The 20,600-nt window shown below is 61.0% G+C and overlaps 1 protein-coding gene and 1 long non-coding RNA gene across 2 annotated transcripts in view; both read left to right on the forward strand.

Moving 5' to 3' along the window:
* Nucleotides 1-14,249, forward strand: part of LOC119100373 (E3 ubiquitin-protein ligase RNF19A) — a 29,979-nt gene extending 15,730 nt beyond the window's left edge. The window contains exons 9-13 of the mRNA XM_037223473.1: nucleotides 3,759-3,957; nucleotides 4,824-5,022; nucleotides 5,442-5,676; nucleotides 7,058-7,198; nucleotides 14,226-14,249. Of these exons, the coding sequence (XP_037079368.1) occupies nucleotides 3,759-3,957; nucleotides 4,824-5,022; nucleotides 5,442-5,676; nucleotides 7,058-7,198; nucleotides 14,226-14,249 (798 nt within the window). The remainder of the gene's footprint in view (nucleotides 1-3,758; nucleotides 3,958-4,823; nucleotides 5,023-5,441; nucleotides 5,677-7,057; nucleotides 7,199-14,225) is intronic.
* LOC119101279 (uncharacterized) lies at nucleotides 5,637-20,600 on the forward strand. The gene is made up of 3 exons (XR_005094531.1): nucleotides 5,637-5,676; nucleotides 7,058-7,198; nucleotides 20,517-20,600. It is a non-coding gene; the product is annotated as an uncharacterized LOC119101279 (long non-coding RNA).

The following is a 20,600-nucleotide window of genomic DNA, read 5'->3' on the forward strand; positions in this document are numbered from 1 at the left end:
CGTCACATTTCCAAACACCGACCCGTCCCGCACCGTTTTGGCTGAAACGTGGCGGGGTCGGCCCGACCAGGCGGTGCTCGACGGTGATCGTTTGGCGGGGAGGTGACCCCACTGGCGCGGCACACTGCCCATGGCGCACGCAGGGCCGCGCTCGCGCTTGCTAGCGGTCACCGTGTGCGTGCAGCCTCTGAAAGCGCCGAATGCTGGGAGCACTTTGGACCGTTGGGGACCACGTGCCCGCGCGGTCGAAGCTCCCGAAAGCTTCGGAGGGTGTGAGCCCCGGAGGGTGTAAGCCCCGGAGGGTGTTTGTGAAGGGTCGCGTCTGTGGAGGAACACGCGACGTTGTCTGGTGGCCTGATAGCCTTTGTGCTGAAGCCTGTACTTCCGATCTTGTGATGAATAGGTCAGTTGGCCGGTCTGTTTTTATTCGGTGTTTTTCTGAGGATGGTTGACACTGCAGATCCAGTGTGCGCTGCGCGCCACGCACCACGCACTACTATTACACACTAAGGCGAAGCTAGATTAGATTGATTAACGTCTGTCCCTTCGTCGGCATAGCGCGCCGCTGTTATCGTTACCGAGCCTGGGACGCCGGCCACACGGCCGTCGCGACCTGAACGATCGCGCTGTCTGGACGCAGGAGGGACGGCGGATGGGAAAACACGACCCTGCGAGCCCCCCTTATAAGCTAATATTTGTGCTATCCGAGCCATGAGGCCGCCAGAGACGGCAAACACCGGCCTGATGGCTGACGCTCAAGTGATTGCTCAGTGGGAATGCTCGGAGAGAACCAATGCTCTCAGCGCGTCTGAGTCGATGCAGTGCAGGCTCCAGTGTTGAGGCGGGCGCGTGAGCCGGCGGCGATCGGTGCTCAGCGGCTGGGTCGTGTGGATGAGCGGACAGTGTGACGGCCAGCGACCTGATGGAGTCAGTCCCGCCCGGCGCGCCGCTCCGCTGACGGGTCTGACTCCGTCTGGTGCTCGAGCACCGTCACGTTGTGACCCGCAGGCGCCCGAGGATCGTCACGTGATGACCCGCAGGCGCCCGAGGATTGTCACGTGATGACCCACCGGTGCTAGAGGATCACGTGATGACCCACCGGTGCTAGAGGATCACGTTCGGACCCGCCGGTGCCCGGGGACCGTCACGTGATGACCCTCCGCCGCCGGTGGCGGGTCTCGAGCGGCTCGAGCTGGCCGCCTGGCCACACGGTCCAGCCGATGACACCGGCACTGGTGCGCGGCGGTGGTGGCGGCTTCTGCCCCTGCTCTTTCTCCTGCTCCTGCTCCTGCTGCTCCGTGGCCGGCCCCTCAGGGCGGGCCGCGGCTGCGCCCTGCCGCGGGGCCTCCGGAGGCCGGGCCGCGCGGTCGGGCCCGCTGCCCAGCCCGGCCCAGTGGTGACGCCAGAGTTGGCGCGCGCGGCCCTCGCTGCCGATCCGCTCCGCCCAGATCAGGTGCTGCCGATGGTGCCAGGCGTCCCGGTCGGCGCGTGCCGCGCGACCCCGGCCGGCCGGCTGCGCCATCCGTCACCGCACCTGCAACAGCCGGCGGCGCGCTGGCATGGCCGGCTCGCTCGCCCGCTCCCTCCCTCCCTCCCTCCCTCCGCAGACGGCACCGCCGTCCTACCGAACGAACGAAGGCCCCATGTCTGCTGATAATGCCGCAAGCGCGGCCTTTGTGGCACGCTCTGGCAGTTACTTTCAGAATAGCTTTCCTCTCGGCGTGTCAGTAGTGTCAGTGGCCGGTCGATCGTACCGGAGAAGACCAGGGTAGCTGTTTTAGCGGATCACTTGCGGCGAGAAATGCAGCATTAGGGAAACGACACTTGTGTCAGGGAAAGGAAACAAACTCACGGGGTAAAGGTGTGTTACTTTGTTCCCCAGTTGGTGCTCAAAGAGCAAGCATAGTTCGCATTTGTTTGTTGTGACGCCACTTTCCATGTCTTATTTGTACATTAAGCTGGTTTCTCATCCCTGGTCCAAAAGAATCGCTAAGCTGGTTATGTGACCTCATCTAACGAGTACAGTACGTGCGCTTCTGAAACACCGCGCTTCACATCACTGGCCAACCGGCCTGTCGCCTGAGCTCCGTCTCCGCGACCTGACCTGGCCTGACCTCTCCCCTTGCCTGCCAGCCGCGCCTTACCTGTGTCCGGTGGCCGGCCGGTCGCGTCGCTCGCTGCCGCTGACCCGTGACCTAGCTCCGGCCGCCGTGCCGTCGGTGCCGCGTCCTCGGCTCGACTGTACTGGGGTGGAGCGACAGACGGGCCGGGCCGGTGGCGGGCTCCGCCAGCCCCGCCGTATCGACCTGGGGTCGTGCCGTCACCGGCCGACCGAGTCCGCCGTCGGCGTGTCCTCTGACACTGCGCCTGGCCGCCACCTCCTCGTTTTGATCTGTACGATGACGGTGGCGATGCGAGACTGTGCCCTCCGTCCTGTCCTACCTTACCACGTCGCCTGGCGATGCGAGACTCCGCCCTCCGTCCTGCCCTACCGCGCTACCTCGCCTGGCGATGCGAGACTCCGCCCTCTGTCCTGCCCTACCTCGCCACCTCGCCGGCGACAGAGTTCGGTGGCGATGCGAGACTGCGCCCTCCGTCCTGCCCTACCGCGCCACCTCGCCGGCGACAGAGTTCGGTGGCGATGCGAGACTGCGCCCTCCGTCCTGCCCTACCGCGCCACCTCGCCGGCGACAGAGTTCGGTGGCGATGCGAGACTGCGCCCTCCGTCCTGCCCTACCGCGCCACCTCGCCGGCGACAGAGTTCGGTGGCGATGCGAGACTGCGCCCTCCGTCCTGCCCTACCGCGCCACCTCGCCGGCGACAGAGTTCGGTGGCGATGCGAGACTCCTCCCTCCGTCCTGCCCTACCGCGCCACCTCGCCGGCGACAGAGTTCGAGCGTAGTGCTCTCCCTCTCTTTCCACCTCGTGCGTGCCCACCGGGCCGGCTGGAGTACCGGGTGACGTCAGAGACCGGCAGAGGCTCGATACGTCAGAGGGTGCTCCACGCCGTATTCTGCACTCAGCACCTTTCCCGACTCGCATATTCTTATATCTTTTTTTAGTTATTGGCTGGTGTTACAAACCGGGATCGCGAAACATGGCTGGCCTGGCTGTCACTTTTGAGCACCGAGAAAATGCTGTCCAGGCTCCCCCGATCACGCGCTGGCTGAGGCTCGCTCCCAGGGGAGGCTGCCTCGGTGTGGAGGGCAGTGAACATGTCTGCTCGTCGCTGCCTTGCTGACCTGGAGCTGTCGCGGCCGTCCCAGTGCAGCGGCCGCCGTCTGTATGTTCGTGTTGATGTCCCGGTCGACCGCGCTGACTGTCGCCTGCTGTGAACTCAGAGTGGCGTGGCCCCGGCGCTTGTGTCCCGGTCGACCGCGCTGACTGTCGCCTGCTGTGAACTCAGAGTGGCGTGGCCCCGGCGCTTGTGTCCCGGTCGACCGCGCTGACTGTCGCCTGCTGTGAACTCAGAGGGGCGTGGCCACGGCGCTCGTGCCGGGCTGCTCTCCATGTATTGTCCGTCGGCTGCTCTCTATGCATTGTCCGTCTGTGTACCCAACGCTGTGACCATGCCTCAGCAAGCTTTTGTGTGCTGCCACTTCGTTTCCCCGGCTTGCCCCTCTGGTCGTGTCATGGTGTCCCTGCCCTCCGCATGTCCCGTCGTGTTCTGTCCCAGCTCTGCGCGTCCCCGTCTCCGAGTTCGGCCTCCTGACGGCGTCCCGCCTCGCTCTCACGTGCTGACTGTCGCTGATCCTCAGGCGCTGACCTCGCCGGCCTTGTCGCTGATGGCGGTCAGCATAGGCGTGCCCATCCTGCTGGCCTACATCTACGGTGTCGTGCCGTTCTCGCTATGCCGCGCCGGCGGCTGCGGCCTCTCCACCACGCCGCAGGGCGTCCGCTTCGAGTTCGACGACGAGAACGACGCGCTGGAGCTGGCTGCCGGCGGCCGTCCGGCAGGTGAGGCGCACGCGACGGCTGCAGCGGAGGTCGGCCCGGGAGGCACGCCGCAGGCCGACGCCGGCGGTGGACGCCGCGGCCGGGTGGAGCCGGCGCCCGGCCGCCACCGGGCCGGCGGCTCCACCCCGCCCGTCGTGACGTCACACGCCGCTGACGGGGCGGCGGTCGACTGTGACGAGTGGCGCGCGCGCTGCGCGTGGTCGCCGGCGTGGGAGCCGTGACGATGGTCCCCGTCGTTACTGAGGCGTGTCGGCCGGGCAGGGCTCTGCTCTGTGCCTGCAGACGAATGCAGTTTGAAGTTTTCGTCCTGCGTGTGCGTTGCGTCTCCTTACCGCGCCCGTCTCCTGGACGACAGCTGATGATGCGGCGGACAGCACGGCGGCCGCCGCCGCTAATGGGTCCTGGGACTCTCCCTCAGACTCCCCTGTGCAGATGTGTCAAACACGCGACGGGCGGTGTTCAGGGAGGCGCTGATTTAACGTGTCGGTAGTGGCTGGGGAAGCACGTCAGGTGCTCCCGCTCCGAGGAAACGTGTCGGCCTTGTCAGGACCAGCCCCGGGGTCACTCAGACTCAGCAGTACTGGCGGTTTCAGACTGTGTTTCTGTCCTGTTTCAGTCTGAGCTGCCTGCCGTTTTACGGTATGCTGTCTGCCCGGTCGCGGAACGTGATGTAGTATACAAACTGTTCTGTTAAAAGCGATCCGTGGGCATGGTACGACTTGCAGCTGATGCAAATGCACGTAAACGCTTGCAGGATACCGCCACCTGCTTCGTGCGGATGTCGTCGGTTGCCGCTGTTGCGTGCCCTTTTGCGTGTGCGCCGCCGCCACGTCTCCCGTCAGCGTCGTCCATATGCGCCGTTGCAGACGCCACCAGCACAGACACGCTGTCGCACCGCCCGGGCACGCCGTACCCGTCGATCGGCGAGGTGTCCGGTCTCTGGTCATCCGGCTCGCAGCTGGACCGGGCGCTGGCCGGGCCCGGCGAGAGCGACCGCGAGTCGGCCAGCGTCACGGCCGTGGCGCCCGACAGCCTCACGCCCAGCGTCTACAGCGGTGCCAACAGGTAATACGCCGGCTCTACGGCGGTGCCAGCGGGCTCAATAGGTAACACATGGGCTCTACAGCGGTGCCACCGGCTCTACGACGGTGCCAACAGCTAACACACGGGCTCTACAGCGGTGCCAACAGGTAACACGCGGGTTATACGGTGGTGCCAATAGGTAACACCGCTCTACAGCGGTGCCAGTAAGTAAGACAAGGTTCCGCTGCGCTGCGGACAGGTAACACACGGGCCTAAAGCGGCGCCGGCGCCAACAGGTAACGCAGGGTGTCTACAGCGGCGCCACTATACCTTACCTGTGTTTCGACATGTGCTTCTTTTGAGGCGTTTGGTTGCGTTGCGTGTGCGCTGTGACGCCTGCCGCCGGCGTCGCCTGCCGTGCGCGGCACCCTAGCACTGCGCCTCCGTCCGTCTGCTGCCAGCTGTCGTCTCGAGGCGGCCTCCGGGAAGCGGCTCAGTTTCTGCAGCGACGCCCGCTCCGAGCGCTCGCTGGGCGAGACGTCGCTGGCGGCCGACGCCCGCTCCGAGCGCTCGCTTGGCGAGACCTCGCTGGCGGCCGACGCCCGCTCCGAGCGCTCGGTCGGCACCATCTCGCTGCTGGAGGACCAGCCTGGCGCCAGCACGCGCGCCCTGGCCGGCAGCATCTTCAGCTACAAGGTGCGTTGGCCGGCCTGGCGGCGACGGCTTGACGACGCCGCAGAGCTCGGCAGAGATGTGGTGGGACGACTCCGTGAGAGATCCTGTGCCGTTGGATGCATGGATCGTTGTGCCGGTAATGGCAGGTCTTTCGTGTTATGTAGAGAAGGTAGACCGGTGTGATTGCATAGATTATTTTCCTGGAGCGGTACCCACTGGTCGGCCAACTCCGCTTGGATGCCTGAATGTTAGCAGATTACACATGCAAGTATCACATCAGCCGATCGTACATCTGCTGTCTGCTAACGGATGGTGTGCCTTCAAAATGTTTCGTGGGCCATGTCTTGTGCTTCGCCTCAAGATATATATAATTAAAGTTTTTTGGGAGGTTTTCTCATATACATTGGTGGTAAAACACCACAGCAAATTCCGCGTGTATGACCTTGGTCGTTTATTCAAGGCTTCGTGTAATGCGTTTTTCGTCTTCGGTGTGTCGACACGGAATATTGCTCAAGTTCATATTTTTTAACGTTCCGATCAGTTGATGATCATTTTCAAGATAATGATAACACTTCAAATATGCAATTATAGCCACAGTATATCTACAAACGTTTGGATTCGTCGCATGCCCACAGCATACATGGTCGAGGCATTTGAAAAATATATATTTGCATCCTGCATTCGTTTCGGACAATTCCTTTCGGACACCTTATGGGTTTTGGAATTCCTGCATTTTCTCCAATATAGTTAATGGGTTACCTGTCCGGTGGGTTTGCATTACGAGGGGGGGGGCGGGTGACTGTCCCATCAGTCGCATGCCGTGAAGTGGTAGTTGTGTGAATTGTTTGTTTTGTCTGTTGGTGATGGGTGCCACGTCTCTGATGTATAACGTTTCAACTATACTGAGGCTTCTATGCGCAAGTATGGTAGTGTTCATGACCAGCGTATTTCCGGTAAATGTGGTGCTGTGGTATGTACGCGCGTGTGTTTGGGTGCCCCCTTCTGCAATAGCTGTTTTTTTTCCGTTGACCAATGGGGCGCGGTGTTTGAGAGCAATGTTGCGCAATACGTTCTCATCGGTTTACCAAGATTGGGTCATACTTTTTTATTTACATGGTTTGTGAGAGATATTATTTTGTTTGTTTTTTTATAGAAAATGATCGAGTAAGAATGTCGTTTAATTGGCAAGTTAATGTTTGCGCAATATATACATATATATACATATATATATATATATGGTTGTATGGCCAAGGGTGTGGGTGTGCGTTTGGATGTGGGTGGGTGTTAGCCTTCCTCAAGCAACATGATTGACTGCAAACATTTGTTTCCTTGTGGCACACAGCAGGTATCAGTGCCACCTATCCGCTGGTAGTGAGGCTGAGCTTGTCACGCTGTCCGCCAGATGTCGGACACGCTGTCGCAGCTGTCGGCAGCCGAGCACGGCGGTCGCTCCGTGTCACCTGGCTCCAGCTTCTCCGGCGACGAGACGGCGGCGCTGGCGGCCGGCCGTCGCTACGGCCGACGCGCCACGCTCGATAGACAGGTACAGGAGCCTCCTCCGCCGGCTGGGGCGGCGACAGCCGGTGCCGTATCTCCGCTGGAGCCCCGCCGGCGAACGGGGAAGCGGGTCTGGAGACAGCTGATGGCCGGAGCCCTGCAGGCCGACCGCTTCCCGCCGGATTGGGTGCCCACCGAGCCCCTTGATGTCGAACTGGGTTTCTACAAATCTGTGTATGCTGACGATTATTTAAGTCCACCACCGAGGTGGACTTGAATAATCGTAAGAACGGAGTTGTTCGAAATAGGCGTCCACCGACCCCCTGATGCCTGAACAGATGTCCACCGAACCCCCGGTGTCGAACCAGGCGTCCACCGATCCTGTGACGTCGAACGGGCAGCCGCCCTGTCGGCAGACTCCGTGGCGACTGTCGCCCCGTTGGCCGAAGCTGGCCCCGCCTGACTCGGGCCACGGTGCAAAGTACGACGCATCGGCGTCGGCTTCTGCCCCAGGGGACAGACTTCGTCGCTCGTCACGTCCCAGGACAGATCGGGTCGGACACGGTCCTTGAGTAGGTGATGGTGTCAGGCACCTTATGTTACGCCACTCTGGTATCAGTCAGAGGCAACTTCGGCGGCATTGTTTTGGTGAGATCTATTCACTTTAACATATGATTTATGCATTTATTGATGATGGCTTGTAGGCGTCCTCAGTATGTATCATGGCGTCGGGCAAGGAATGTAAGCACCTGCTGGGCTTTACCGCATTGCTACTCACATCGAGGTCATCCGATATGTATGTGGTGATGTACTTAGGCGTTGCTAACATTCTCATCAGAGAAAGGAACTTTTTAAAACGATTTGAGGATCCAGATGACATCTGATCATGTCAGAAGCTGGTCAAATCCTCAGATGGGTGATGGAATACCTGTCATGTAAGCTTTGTTAAGTCGCCTTCACGGCGTATTACTCCTCCCCAGCGTATGCCGCCTCTCTCTCTCCTGGGAGTCGGACCATGGGGTTTGGCCGTGGGGTTTGACCATGGGGTTTAATTGTAGGGTTCAACCATAGGGGTTAACCATAGGGTTTGACCATGTGGTTTAACCATAGGGTTTGACCATTGTTTTTGACCATGGCGTTTGACGTTACAACCGTCCCTATCGGCTGATTAAGGCCATCAGTTGATTCACTTGTCTTCAAATGTCGCCGCGGTCAACGGGACACGCACGTCTTGGGGGAGCGGATGTGGCCGTCCGTCCCGAGCGTCCACTGTGCGGCGCTGGCGGTGCGGTTTTGGGGCGGGGCGGTACTCCCGTGACGGCCGGCATGTTGTGCGGTCGGGCGGTGCTCCCGTGACGGCCGGCATGTTGTGCGGTCGGGCGGTACTCCCGTGACGGCCGGCATGTTGTGCGGTCGGGCGGTACTCCCGTGACGGCCGGCATGTTGTGCGGTCGGGCGGTGCTCCCGTGACGGCCGGCATGTTGTGCGGCCGGGCGGTACTCCCGTGACGGCCGGCATGTTGTGCGGCCGGGCGGTACTCCCGTGACAGCCGGCATGTTGTGCGGTCGGGGCGGTGCTCCCGTGACAGCCGGCATGTTGTGCGGTCGGGCGGTACTCCCGTGACAGCCGGCATGTTGTGCGGTCGGGCGGTACTCCCGTGACAGCCGGCATGTTGTGCGGTCGGGCGGTACTCCCGTGACGGCCGGCATGTTGTGCGGTCGGGCGGTACTCCCGTGACGGCCGGCATGTTGTGCGGCCGGGCGGTACTTCCCGTGACGGCCGGCATGTTGTGCGGGCCGGGCGGTACTCCCGTGACGGCCGGCATGTTGTGCGGTCGGGCGGTACTCCCGTGACGGCCGGCATGTTGTGCGGTCGGGCGGTACTCCCGTGACAGCCGGCATGTTGTGCGGTCGGGCGGTACTCCCGTGACGGCCGGCATGTTGTGCGGTCGGGCGGTACTCCCGTGACGGCCGGCATGTTGTGCGGTCGGGCGGTACTCCCGTGACGGCCGGCATGTTGTGCGGTCGGGCGGTGCCCCCGTGACGGCCGGCATGTTGTGCGGTCGGGCGGTGCCCCCGTGACGGCCGGCATGTTGTGCGGTCGGGCGGTGCCCCCGTGACGGCCGGCATGTTGTGCGGTCGGGCGGTACTCCCGTGACGGCCGGCATGTTGTGCGGTCGGGCGGTACTCCCGTGACGGCCGGCATGTTGTGCGGTCGGGCGGTGCCCCCGTGACGGCCGGCATGTTGTGCGGTCGCGTCGCCGCTCAGTCATCGCGTGCAGTGAGGCCGCGCATGACCGGGCGCTCGGGCCACGCCACGTGTGCTCGCTTCTGATGGCACGCGGCCGGACCTGCCGGCGGCGGGACAGGCTCCCGCCGGGGGTGGCCGGATGCTGCGGGGCGCTGGTGATCGTTTCCTCTGTCACACACGGCTCCCCTGCGCCAGCGGGAGTGAGATGTCCTCCCGTCACCAGTGGCTGGACGCCGCTGGGCGCTGGTGGCTGTCCCCTCCTCTGTACACGGCGCCCCTGCGCCAGCGGGAGCCGGCCGTCTCTCAGCCGGCAGCAGAAGTCGCTCGGTCGGCTGCCTGCTGGCCCTGATTCCCAGCTGATTCCCAGCTGATTCACAGCTGACTCCCGGCTAGTCCTGATTCCCGGTGCCCCTCGCAGCAACAATGGCACCCCAGCGATGCACGCACACGCAGTCAGGCCTGGCCCAGCTGGTCGGTGGTGGTCAGAGCTGGAGCGGAGCATCACGAGCAGGCGGGCTCCGGACCCGGCCGCGCGGCGGCCCGTCACGGAGCCACCTCTCAGTGTGCAAACAGGCCAAACAACGCACGCCTCCCCCAAGCTGTTTATGTGTCCGCGTGTGTGTGTGTGTGTGTGTGTGCATGTGTACGCGTCTGCGTGTGTTTGGCAGAGAAGCAGGAATGTGGGCCGTCGGCGCGCCGGGGATGGCGGAGTTGTGCGACTGTTTTCGAGGCGTGCGCCGACCGAGGTCCAATCGCAGTGCCGCGCACGCCATCGCGAGTGAAAGGTGGATGTACCGAGAACCACCCCGCGGATTGTCGGGGTACAAGGCTATCGCCGAAAGAATCCCCCTGTCCCGGCAGGCCGGTGCACGCCGAGACGGCCGCATGCGGGCAGCTTTGCATGTTTACCCGGGCGCAATTGGCACCTTTGCAGCCGCGGCGCGCCGCAAATTGGTCAGAGTTTCCATGCCGTCCTTCTCAACTCATGCACCGTCCTGGCAGCCGCGCCAGGCTCATCTGCGCGCTCCGTCTCTCTTCTCTTCGAGCGATGCGTGTGGCGGAGCCCGGAGAGGGGGACGGAGCCCGGCTTGACGGGCTCTGGTGGCGTCCGAGTGGATCGCCCGGAGCTAGCCGGAGCGTGCCGAGCTGGCGACGCCGGCAGGGTCGGTCGGACCGACGCCAGCCGACGGCCAGGATCCGCAGCGAGGCCGACCCGCAGCCGCCGTGGCTCCGTCGCGCCCGCCACGTGAGCTCCACGTCTGCACCCTCGGCCCCGCACCCTGTGCCGAGGCCGCTGGAGCGGCGGCTGACCCCCACCAGCGGGTGTGTCGTCTGCCCTGCCACCGGGTGCGGCCGGCTCGGAGCGCCGCCTCGCTCGGCACGCGGCATTGACCTGCCAGTCGATGCATCACCCTCTGAACGGATGTGGCGAGCTGAGACGAGGCGGCCGCAGCGGCGCCGCGCCGCGCTCGTGACGACCGGCCGGCGGTCGGACACAGCCGCGGATCACGCGCTCGGTCCGGAGCTGGGCGTGGGCGGCCGGCGGCGCCGCAGGAGGGCCGGCTCGTGCGGCCATCGCCGACGTCAGGTCAGCGCCGGCGCTGCGGTCAGCGCGGCACGAACGGCCGCCCGTAAAAAGGCTGCTGAGCCGGCTGCTGTCCGGCGCCTCAAGGCCGCCGCCGGCCTGAAGGTCTCATGAGGGTCAGCGCGCAGCGGCGGCCGGCACGTGCGTCGCCGTGGCAGGTGGAGTGCCATCACGCCGAGCGGGGGCCGGCGGGCGTGCAGCTGGGGCCGACCTGCTGACCCGCCGGACCGTCGGAGCGGGGCCGGCGGGCGTGCAGCTGGGACCTAACTGCTGACCCGCCGGACCGTCGGAACGGGCCCGGCGGGCGTGCAGCTGGGGCCGAACTGCTGACCCGCCGGACCGTCGGAGCGGGCGGCGGCGGTGCGCGGGGGAACGCCGCCTGACGGCCTAGACCGCAGCATGTTTGGGAAGGAGCGGCAAGGGCTCGTGGCAGAAGGGCTCGGAAGAACGGCTCCGGACGAATAGGCAGGCCCACCCAGCCTCCTCGTGATTAGCGTCGCACTGTCGCTGGCGGTGTCTCAACACGGGTGAAGCCGCCTTCGGCGCGGGTAGTCCGCCTGGTCCTGCAGCATTTTGCCTCTCGCGGGAGGATGATCCATTTTCAAGGCCGCTGCACCGGTCCTGTCTGATGGCTACGGTGAAAAGTCCTAATCCGCTGAATGCATGGTCGGGGCCGCTTGCGTCACGCGCTCTCCGGGAGCGGGACCAGGCCGCCGACCGGTGCCGTCCATATGTCGCCGCTGTCTGCCCCCCCCCCCCCTTCCCCTCCCTCCTCTCCGGCTGTGGCAGGCGCCGTGTGCCGTCGCTGATCTTCTTCCCTGCACCCTAGAGCCGGTGCAGGTGCATGCCGGGGATGGAAGCGAAGGGGGTGGACTTGGACGCGTATAACGAGCAAACTGCCGCGTGTTTAGTGCGAGCCGCCCTGGCGGAGGTGCTCTCCCTCTTATTCGCGGCTGACTGCACCGTAAATTGTTAGCATCTTCAGGGTCAGTTCGGTGGAACTGCAACTGTGGGATAATCTGGGCTCTGGTCTGCTTGCCACACGAAAGATCGGCCAGATGTGTGCAACTCTATATGGCTTCGTGTCTGCTCCTGTTTTTTCACTTGAAAGATACATGCTTTGGGGTTTCCCGTCCCTATATTGAGAAGTTGTCAAGCTCTTCATCACTACCGGTCATTACCTGGTCCCATACATTGCATGTTGCCCCATTCGAAAGCTTTCCATATTAGGAGGTTGCGCCACTATTTTCCGAAAGGGCAAAGGGCTGCACTTGTAAGTATTGTCAATGGGCCATATGAACAAGGTGGTCGGCGCGCCCCGAAACCTCCTCATCATCCCCATCATCTGTTGCCCCAGTGTAAATGGGCCGTATGACCTGGGCAGTCGGTGCGCCCTAAATCCCTAACCATCATCATCGGTTGCCTCAGTATCTTTTGCGTCTCCGGAGAGCAAGCCATGCCTTGGTGGTTATTCGCAGTGGACCCCTATGATCACAACGCACACATAAGCCGCCGTGTTCACCGCGAGCTGTACCTCTTTGGGCCAGAAACGATCCCGAATTACAACCACTGGTAAAACATGGAGAGGCAATCTGTCTTCTATGGTAATGTCGCCCTGCAGTGTCCGTGATCAGATAAACACCTAAGAATGTAGATGCATTAACGTGATAAACTTTATGGCCGATTAAAAGCCCAGTGTTAGCAAACTCTGCTAAGCTTACGTGGTGGAATGCTTCCATGATATCAGCCGCGGTTTAGGTTGGAGCGGTTTCCAAAAATGAAGATCCCTTTCCGCCATGAACTTTTGCCCGCACCGTTATGACCTTTTGTTGATTTTATCAGCCGCAGTTCCGCTCCGAAGGATTTCCAAAAATGTAGATCTTCTACTGTTATGAAGTTTTCCTTTACTGCCGAGACCTTTCTGTGATAAAAAGTTCGTTTTTGCCGAAGGCGTATCCTCGCCGTCGTAAATCTCCGTGCCTTTAAGTTGGCTTCGCTTTCCCACGCTCTTGTTTACGCTGTCCAAATGTGTGCCTGCTTTAAAAATTGTATGTTGCCCCAGTTATCATTGGATTCTGACAGCAGGAAAGGACGTTGGGGGCGATACACAACGAAGCCTGCAAATTGATTGATAATTAATGTGTCGTAAGTCATGTACACAGCGCAGCCGACTGTTCAGAATCGCAGTCCCAAACAAGGAAGCTGTACGGGGCCATGGCAGTTGGAAGATCTTGTCAGGTCCAGACAGATGCTGAAGTCAGACCCGCAGCGCTCCAGGTGGACACAGCGGCCGCTCGCCTGCCCTCGCTGACGTCGAGGGCTTTCAGCTTCTGAAAGAGCGTCATATAGGGCATCACGGGGCTCAAAGCACGGGTGATCTGGTCAGAGGAGGCTCGCCATATGTCGTGTGATCGAGTCATTCTCCAAAAAGAGCAGCGGCCGCTTCGGTACCCCCCCCCCCCCATCACCCCCCATCCCCCCCACGCACACACAACAGCTGACAAAAATACCGAATGAGTTTCCTTGCTCAACTGGGCACTATTTGTAGAAGTTTCAGATTTGCCTGCTATTGTAGACAGGTCCGTCGAGTCGCAGTATGACTACTCAGTTGGTCTATTGTAGCCTGGAATTTTTTACAGACGTTGCGCGACAACTGGTCATTGTACAACACCTTAGCCCTGAGTGTATGGCGAAATTGAGCCTCAGAGGACATTCCAGCTGTCGCAACTCTCCCAGCAGCTTTGTCAGAGATTTACGAGCGCAGGCGCGGGTATTAGGGTGTGCGCTGTCTTCAGAGATCAGACCTCCTCAAAACTGTGTCGACTTTTATGATTTTTGAGGCTAGGAAAAACCTGACACTTGCAGAAGGCAGCGTCTTCGTTCCAAGAAGTGCACTACAAATAGGAGCATACACAGATTCTCGCAGTTAGGGAGGATAGCTGGACAGTTTTCACTGAAAAAGGCATGTTAATGCGCCGCAGACGTGCGAAATTTCATTTGTGATGCTTTTCAATGCCGCATGTTCGCAGTCTCCCCGTTTTTACGCGTCTCTCTCAATTTGTAATGCTCGGCATTTATCCACATGCATATTTATGTATGTTGAAGTTGATTGCTCCCGGAGTCCCCCCCCCCCCCCCCCTCCTTCGATGCGCCACCGCCGACAGGTGAGACGTAGCCGCGTGTACGATGATTAGATCGGCTCCACCCCGTGACACCCTGCTGGGATACCGCGCCGCAGTGTCTGCAGGGCTGTGGCTGGTAGTCCTCCCACGCTGACTGGGGGGAAAGGCAAGTTTTTGCCGGAAACTTCGCGGCGTGGGGAGCGGAAGGGTGGCAAAAAGACAGGCGTGGTCGGAAAGAGCGGGACGTGCTCCGGCGTGGCCCAGTCCTTCGCCAGACGGGCACGCGCGGGGAGCCACGGCGGGAGGAGGGCGTGATGTGGGCCGTCTGGCGCTGATCTGGCAGCGCCCCCGCCCGCTGCCCGCCGCCCCGGCAGCTCGCGGCTGCGGTCGGGCGCCGAGCATCCGCCGCGGATCGGACCGGCACGTGAGGCTCACCTTGGCCGGCCGGCGCCCGCTCTCCCGCCCGTGGCCGGAGATGGGCCGGCGCCCGCCCGCCCGCCCGCCGCGGCCGGCATCCAGGCGCTATGGGGCGGGAATCCGGTAGTGATCCGGTACTGGCGTGGCGATCAATCATCGATTCGGCCTGGCGATCTTATCGTACGTTACTGGGCGGCTAATCCGGCACGAGTGGCCCGTATTGACACAGCGGGCGGCACTGATGCCGATCGCAGACGTAGCCCGGCGGATGGGTGATGTGAGCGGCACCTCTTCATCGGTCCCCCGCTGTTTTCTTCCGCAGCCGCTGCTCATAATCGCTCATAGTGGCGGACATCTGCGCGGATTTTCCACATTGGTTGCAGCGCCATTAGCGTTTTACTATGGTCGAATGATGCCATGAAGTAGCCAAGTACGCCGGGTTTGGGCTCGACCTTAGGAAGCCCCGGCCGAGCTCAGGGTTTGATGAGCGTGCTACTGAGGTCGGGTTTGGGTTCGACCTTAGGAAGTTCCGGCCGAGCTCAGGGTTTGATGAGCGTGCTACTGAGGTTCCGAAGGGTGCGGCGTAACGATGCCAGGCTTGCCGTAGCTGTGGACAATTGAATAGCTGGTCTTGTGATGCAACTGAATGAGAGATTTATTTCAAGGTCGCTTATTCATAGCGTGTCAGTCAGCCCATTGTTGTCAGCAAAGGTAGCTATAAGGACAGCTTCTGGGCATTGGAACAATAGAGGTTTAGATGAAGTCATGCAACTTTTTGGTGGTTTCTTAGCCAGTTTAAACTAGTGAAAATAACTCATTTAATTGGCCTTGGATCGGCCGTGAAGGGTAGTGCTGGCCGTTCGGTGGATCGGGAGGCAGGCCCCCTGGTCAGAGCGTCTGCCTCCCGATCCAACCACCCACCCAGCCGTGGCTGGGCGCGTCCCAGACACTTCAGCTTCTCGTTATCTGCGCGTGACTTGGCCGGCCTGCGGCCGGTGGCGGAGGCCGCTAGTCAGGTGACGTCAGGGGGCAAGACGGGCTGTCCCGGGCATGGCTTGCGGTAGTCGAAGCTTTCCTCGCGAAATTCTGACTGGGAGCCAGAATTTCCTGATCGGATGGTGGGGCCTGGGCGTCACGCAACAAATATCTCCTAGTATGGCCGCCGATCTCAGAACTCCATTCGATGGAAAAGTTGGAACGAAGTCTTGAAAAGGTCAGACCATTCTCAAAACCGGAAACCTTTGCGACTATTCGGGAAATTCATTCATCTTATCCTGAAAGTCGGAAAGCTGCGGTCGTGATCTGAAATGGGTCAGATGAAGGTAAAACTGAATGGGGTTTTGGTGGCAAGATGATTTATGGACGAGGACTTGACGTTCAGTTCAGGTTTTTATGGATTAGCATTTGACGCTCATTTCGAATTCCTTGATGAAAGACGTTACCGGATGTCTTGTGCTGACCTTGTGAAGGGCATAGGAACGTATGGACCTAACATGGCCCCCGTTGACTTTTTGGTTTGAAGATATCGCTCTTTAGAGCAGTTAGTTGAGCTCACTTTAGATGCGGAGGAAATTATATTCAGTTCTTTCCCATCTTTGTCGTCTTGATGTCAGGTAAGATTACGGCTTGAAATTATCTTCATTGCTCTTTTGCTTCGAAAGGGGCCTATTTTAGGTGGTAGCCGGTTGCGTGAAAACCCTGGAGGGTACTTCCAACACTGATTTCGAATTGTCCTTGTGTGGCGTAAAATCGCTCGGAGATCGCTGCCACCTAGAGATGCACAGTATTTACAAAAACACGTTCACATGGCGTTCTACCCGTCCTGTGATTTCCAACTCTTACGTTTCGATATATCAGAGGGTGAGAGTGACACCCTCCCCTGGCGTTTCGTGTTCAGCCGGTCGGCCGGGCGCGTGCTGACATGTGACGGATGACTGCTGCGGTGCAGCAGACCGGTGTGCCCCGCTCGCTGGGCTCGTGGCGGCGCCCGTGTGCGGTTCTCCGGGTGGTATATGGCTTAGCCCACGCTCCGGGCACACGCCCCGTGATAGATGCCCATGGTCAGGTCGTGGCGGCGCCCGTGTGCGGTTCTCCGGGTGGTATATGGCTTAGCCCACGCTCCGGGCACACGCCCCGTGATAGATGCCCATGGTCAGGTCGTGGCGGCGCCCGTGTGCGGTTCTCCGGGTGGTATATGGCTGAGCCCACGCTCCGGGCACACGCCCCGTGATAGATGCCCATGGTCAGGTCGTGGCGGCGCCCGTGTGCGGTTCTCCGGGTGGTATATGGCTGAGCCCACGCTCCGGGCACACGCCCCGTGATAGATGCCCATGGTCAGGTCGTGGCGGCGCCCGTGTGCGGTTCTCCGGGTGGTATATGGCTGAGCCCGCGCTCCGGGCACACGCCCCGTGATAGATGCCCATGGTCAGGTCGTGGCGGCGCCCGTGTGCGGTTCTCCGGGTGGTATATGGCTGAGCCCGCGCTCCGGGCACACGCCCCGTGATAGATGCCCATGGTCAGGTCGTGGCGGCGCCCGTGTGCGGTTCTCCGGGTGGTATATGGCTTAGCCCACGCTCCGGGCACACGCCCCGTGATAGATGCCCATGGTCAGGTCGTGGCGGCGCCCGTGTGCGGTTCTCCGGGTGGTATATGGCTTAGCCCACGCTCCGGGCACACGCCCCGTGATAGATGCCCATGGTCAGGTCGTGGCGGCGCCCGTGTGCGGTTCTCCGGGTGGTATATGGCTGAGCCCGCGCTCCGGGCACACGCCCCGTGATAGATGCCCATGGTCAGGTCGTGGCGGCGCCCGTGTGCGGTTCTCCGGGTGGTATATGGCTGAGCCCACGCTCCGGGCACACGCCCCGTGATAGATGCCCATGGTCAGGTCGCCAACAGAACCTGTCCCCTCGAATCGACATCAGCAGCATCAGGACGTATGCAAAGTGCGCCGTCTGATACCGTCCCGGCTGACTGAAAAGGCCGCCCTGGCCTGCATAGATCGGCGAGTTTGGTTTTCGACTGCAGCGGATTATGGGCGGCGGTCAGACAAGTTCGGAGTCGTCGCCAGGGAGGCAGAGCTGGGTTGTGAGCGGTTTGGCCGCAGCAGCTGTTGCCACCCTCCCGCAAGCAGTGTCGGCACAGAGGCAGCGGCTTCTCACAGAACGGCTCCTGCCTGGCTGACGAGACGTTTGGCGAGCGAATTCGGCAGTTGCGAAGTCGGCCGGCTGCTGCCGTCGTGCCTGCCGTCACGGTCTTGAACTGGAAGCATCCCACGGAATTTCAGCGTGCCCTTGGCCGTGACTGAAATCTGGTGCGCCCGCGGCCAGGCGGCCGCCGGCGGTCTTGACCCGGCTCGCTATGTGGACGACCCTGGCGTCGTGGCGAGGCCGGGGCTCAGCTGCCGCCGCTTATACCCGATAAACATCGCCGCCTGCTTCATAAGCCGGCGCGCTGCTGACCGCTAAACCAGACGGCATGCATAAAAATGCGGCCTGTGCAGAAGTGAAAGTGCCGCGCGCGACGCTCCGGCTCATCCGCCCCGCCCCTCCCCGCGCCGGCCGTGTCGTGCGGGGCCGGCGGGCGTAGAGGCTGCTTGGCGAGCGGCGATGGGCCCCGGCGAGTGGGCCTGCCGGCCGCGGCATGCAGACTGCCCTTGGCCGACCTCCGACGGGGTACGGCTCTGCGGTCGGCAGCCGGCGCCTGGCGGCTGCTGGACTGCACCGGCGGTACCGTTACCGCCGCCGCTCGGCGCCCGCTCGCGCCGCTGGCGTCGGCGCCCGTTCTGGTCGCGTGTCCTGGGAGCAGGACATCCGCCGTCAGCGGCCCGTCCTCGGCTCACCTCGGCGGAGAGCGCTGCACTCCCGGTGGCGAGCTCGCCGGAGATTCACACCCGGCGGAGATCAGTCTCAATGCGGTCCGCAGTCATGTGAGAGGACTCGGGACCGGGAGGATCTCTGGCCATCGTCATGTTGGAGTTGCGGGCAACGAGCTGGCTGACGCCGCCACCAAATGAGCAGCGCTGGCACCATGTGCACGTTCTGCCTTAATCCCCGCCAGATGCTTTTACCCAACGATCAGGACCTTTCCGGACAGGAAACGGCAGTGTTCCTGGCATGGCACAGGCAGCAATAAGCCGAGAGCAATATAACGCCAGCAGGGCCAGGGGTTGTCTCGCAGTCGCAAGGTGAGGCGACGAGAGGTGATACTGGGCGGCCTGTGTACTGGCCACACGCGTGAGTCCCTCTGCTACCTGTGAGTCCCTTCTGCATGAGTCCTTCCTGCTACCTTCCGCCTGCGACCGACAGGCCTCCGCACCAGCGATGTGGCGACTTTCTCACTGTTCGCCGCGTGGCCTTATCTTGTCCACACTTCGCGGAAGAAAGTATACGCCAATTTGGACAGCTTTTCATGCTGCACGTTCTGTGATATACCTGGGGACAACTCGCGCTTTCTCGAATCCATACAAGTATTTTTGTTTCTTAATGATGTCAACTTCGAGGCTATTTACACATCTCATTAGTTAAATAAAAACACTGTTTTGGGCGCAAAATAACCACTCCAGCCTGCGCGCCCGAAAATCCCAGTGAGCAACAAAAACATCTCTTGTCTTCGCCGTTGGCTGCAATCACTCTGTTCGGTTGCCGGCAGCTCGTGGCTGAGGTCATTTTCTATCAGCCTAATGTCTGCTGTCACCTCAATCCGGCTGGAATCAGTCTCCGCTAAACTGAACCCCATCTGATCAGTCTCCGCTAGCCTGAACCCCATCTGATCAGTCGCCGCTAGACTGAACCCCATCTGATTAGCCTCCGCTAGACTGCACCCCATCTGATCAGTCCCCGCTAGATTGAACCATGTCTGATCAGTCTCCACTAGACTGAATCCCATATGATCAGTCCCCGCTAGATTGAACCATGTCTGATCAGTCTCCGCTAAACTGAACCTTATCTGATCGGCGCATGTTGAACAGCAGCATCAGCACCAGTTTCGGGCGGGTGTTGGTGTGAGGTTCTCGCCCAGACTAACCGCAGTCCTTTACCGTCTCCAAGTCAGATTGAGGCAGTCCGCCGCCGCCAGCTAACCGACGAGACCGTTCCCCACAGCTGGGTCTCTCTAGTGCTCCCACACCGCATACCGACTTGTGCAACACTGCTCCAGATGTGGCACGAGTGGTGTGATGAAGATTTTCGGCTTTTGCAAAGCTCCCAATGCAACCGCGGGCTACACCCGTCGGGACGCCCTATTCCCCGTTGCGTCGTAGCGTAGCGCCAGGATTGGATCCCGCAGAGGTTTCGTAAGCGCTCCCTGCTGCGCCGGATCTCGCGTGCGTGGCGCGGCTGAACGTGCCTGGTGCGGGCCCTTGGTGAGGCGGCGAGGTCGAGCGCCTGGTGACGCGCGCTGTTGTTTTTTGGAGGCTCTGGCTACAAACCTGACTGCCGAGTTGCAGATGATTGCGGCTCTGACTCGCGAGCAGCACAGCACAATTTTGTATCGATTCGTATATGACCTGAGGGCATGTGTCTCATGCTGGAATCGTTTCCGACAGATCGATGTCTGTGAAAACAATTTGGGTCATGACACGTTGTACGAATTACGTAAGACTGCGCAGGACATCCGTTGTGGTAAAAGAAGTGTTAACTGTCTCAGATGTTGCCTGTGTAAACTCAGACTAGAATGAGAATAGCAGTTGGCACCGATGCTTGTATATCAGTGGACTCGCACATGATAGCAACCAACGCCATTGACTTAACCTCGACTCTCACTTGCTGAAAGTTATCCGCGGAATCGATGTCATGCTGTCATTCCAGTGGATTTCATCCTGAATCAAATACCACTGGTCAATTTTGGAATTGATTCCAACTCCACCCGGAATCAACCACGCCTATATCAGATGGTAAGCATGGGCGCGGCGCTGTCGCCCGCCGTGTCTGTAGAGAGGCCAGCGTTACGAGCTGTGCGGACGCGAGTGTGACATTGTCTGTGCCGCGTTCCAGGGCAGTGCCGGTGACGACTCGGTCTCCACGCGCAGCGGAGCCCGCGCCGACGACGAGCTGTCGGTGCGCTGGATCGACGAGGAG

This window comes from Pollicipes pollicipes, unplaced genomic scaffold, assembly GCF_011947565.3.
Source record: "Pollicipes pollicipes isolate AB1234 unplaced genomic scaffold, Ppol_2.1 Scaffold_4881;HRSCAF=5763_pilon_pilon_pilon, whole genome shotgun sequence".
In the NCBI taxonomy this organism is placed as follows: Eukaryota; Metazoa; Arthropoda; class Thecostraca; order Pollicipedomorpha; family Pollicipedidae; genus Pollicipes; species Pollicipes pollicipes.